The 3,029-nt window shown below is 43.9% G+C and overlaps 1 protein-coding gene across 1 annotated transcript in view; it reads right to left on the reverse strand.

The window, feature by feature from the left end:
• Positions 1-3,029, reverse strand: part of Coq5 (coenzyme Q5, methyltransferase) — a 33,085-nt gene that overhangs the window by 12,830 nt on the left and 17,226 nt on the right. The window contains exon 3 of the mRNA XM_004636255.3: positions 1,918-2,139. Within this exon, the coding sequence (XP_004636312.1) occupies positions 1,918-2,139 (222 nt within the window). The remainder of the gene's footprint in view (positions 1-1,917; positions 2,140-3,029) is intronic.

The raw sequence follows: 3,029 nt of genomic DNA on the forward strand, positions 1-3,029 counted from the left end.
ACACACACACACACACACACACAAAATAAATAAATAAATAAATAAATAAAAATAAAAAGTCCTGCCTGGATGCCAGGCACAGTAGCTCACAGCTGATAGGAGACTAAAGCAGGAGCATCGTAATTTCAAGCCCAGCCAGCAACTTAGTGACTTAGCAAGACCCTATCTCCAAGCTCAAGGGCCTGAGTTCAATGCCTGGTTCCGGGGTGGGGGATGGGGGAAAGACCCTATCTCCAAAATAAAAAGCAAAAGAGGGCTGTGGCTGTGGCTCAGTGTGGATACTCTGAGTTCAATCCTAAGTATGACAAAGAGACAAGAGTACTGCTTGAGAAATGTCTAGGCCCTAGAAACTGTGCAGCAGTCAGTTATTATCTAGAGGCTGCCAAGAGAGATAACAGCCTTCCTTGAAAGCTAAGATTGTTTTTTTTTTTTTTTGTTTTTTTTTGTTTTTTTTTGCGGTACTGGGGATTGAACTCAGGACCTTGTGCTTGCCAGGCAAGTACTTATTCTACTGGGCTATCTCCCCGGCCCAAGCTAAAGGTTTTGGAAGCTGCTACCTAAGTGCACACCTGCAGCCACAGGGCAAACTCTGTCTGTACTGATCTGTGCAGCCAGCCCAGTGCAGACAGGAGAATGGAATGGCACAAGCACAGGAAAGACATTGGCTGCAGTTATCTCAGAGGTGCTGGGAATTTAAAGCAAAACTTCCATCTCAGGGTCCAAAAGCTAAGATCCAAAGATTCAGCTCTAATTTGGGAATCTGCCACTTAAGGATGTATGACTTCAGTCGACTCTTAACCTCTATGGGCTTTGAATATCTCCTCAGCCACAGTGGCTCTTCAACCGGCGCAAAGGTTGCTGAAATAATGTACCTAAGAGCACATAAGCTGGACATGGTGGTGCATGCCTGTGATCCCAGCAGGGCTGCCTCAAGTTTAAGTCTGGGCTACACAGTGAGTTGAAGGCCAGCCTAAACTACAGTGAGACCCTGTCTCAGGAAACCAAAACCCAAATAAACAAACAAATGAACAAAAATAAGTCCTGAAAACAACAAAGCAACTCTCAACCACACAAATGATCTTCAACTCCTGCTTAACTGTAAATTTCTTTTCTTTCTTTCTTTTTTAAAGCTTGTACTTTTGGGCTGGAGGGATGGCTCAGTGGTCTAAAGTACCTACTTGAGAGGGCTGGAGAGATGGCTCAGTGGTCTAAAGCACCTACTTGGAACAAGCTTGGCAAAGCACAGGGACCACGGTTTCAATCCCCCAGCACCACATGCCAGCCAGCTGCGCCCCCTGGTGGGCTGAGCTGGCCACACACACACACACACACACAAAATAAATGAATGTAAAAAATAAATAAATAAATAAAGCTTGTGCTTGCCAGGCAGGTGCTTATGCCACTGAGCTATATCCTGGCTCAACTATAAATTACTTTTAATTTTTAAAAAAATTTTAGGGCTGGGTGAGATAGCTCAGTGGACTAAGCACCTACCTTGGCACGCACAGGGACAAGGGCCTGATCACTGGTCCTGCATGCTATGCCAGCCCCCACCCTGCTGAGCCCACCACTGAGACTGGGCATGGTGGTGCACATCTGTAATTCCAGCTCTGGGGAGGCTGACAACAAGAAGATCACTAGAGTACTAGCTGCGTAGTCACTTTGTATCAAATACATAAATGAACAAAAATGTTTTTGTTAGTACATGCTTGCAGTGCATAATGATCATAGCCATTGCAGGGAGTTGGTTTACATGCACATCTTAATTCTTTTTACTTCTTCCCTTACTTTTTCCGTCTTCCCCTTCAGTATATATTTCTGAAAGCTACAATACAAAGCATTTCAAAATTTCATGTAACATACCTCATATTATAAACATACAAGTATTGCCTCTGTGTCTACGTCCATAGGACTCACCAGCCTTGTATCCTTGGTCAAAGGCTTTCTTCTGTCCCACCTTCAACATCTCCCTGTTGATGTCACAGATCATGACCCGGGAACCACCCAAGGGATCGTCTTCATTCTGATACTTTTTGGCAATTTCCTCCCAGGATAAATTTTGCTGGGCCTTTAACTGCCTCTTCTGCTTTCTTTGATACTGTTCCTGAACATAATTAAGGAACCGGAATGCAATGTCACCTGTGGGATGCCAAGAGAAAAAGCATGCAAACAAAAACAAAAACTGAAAAATCAGCATTTTTCAAACAGAAAAGAAGCAACAAAGGTATAGGACTGGATGAGTGTACAAAAATGAAAGTTTGGAATGGCAGGGTGGCTCACAGCGCTTGCCTAGTGTGTTCAAGGCCTTGTGCTCAACTGCAAGTCCTGAAAAAAAATTAAATAATTTTTTTTTTAATGTATTTAGTAAAGGGTCTACAGGGTCTCATTACACAGGTCAGGCTTATAGTGATCCTCCTGTTTTCAGCCTTCCAATTGAGCCCCAACACGCCCAGTCTCAATTTCTGTCTCAGCATGCCCTAGAGGCAGAGCTGACATGGCACAACCAGGAATCGAACCCCGGTCCCTGCGCTTTAGTCCGCTGAGCTACCTGGCTGGCCCTAAATCTTCTAAATGAAAGAAAATGGAAGTTTAAACTTCTTTAATAATCCTTTCTTTAAACAATTTTTAACTCCTAAGGTTTTTTGTCTTTTTTTTTTTTTTTTTAAAGACAAGGTCTTTCTATGTAGCCCAGGCTGGCCTCAAACTTCTGGCAATTCTGTGTTGGCCTCCTACATGCTGGGATTGCAGGCATGTGGCACCGTGCCTAGCATTCCTAAAATTCTTTAAAATCTTTTATAAGGGGCTGGGGAGATGGTTCAGTGGCATAAGCACTTCTGGGGCAAGCAGAAGAGCCTGAATTCAATCCCCGGTTCTGCAAAAAAAACAAAAACAAAAACCAACTTTTATAAAACATGGCTAGGGCTGGTGAGATGGCTCAGTGGTCTAAGGCACCTACTTAGAACAAGCTTAGCAAAGCATATGGACCGTGGTTCAATCCCCCAGCACCACATGCCAGCCAGTCCTGCCCC

The sequence above is a fragment of the Octodon degus genome, unplaced genomic scaffold, assembly GCF_000260255.1.
Source record: "Octodon degus isolate 3935 unplaced genomic scaffold, OctDeg1.0 scaffold00079, whole genome shotgun sequence".
NCBI lineage: Eukaryota > Metazoa > Chordata > Mammalia > Rodentia > Octodontidae > Octodon > Octodon degus.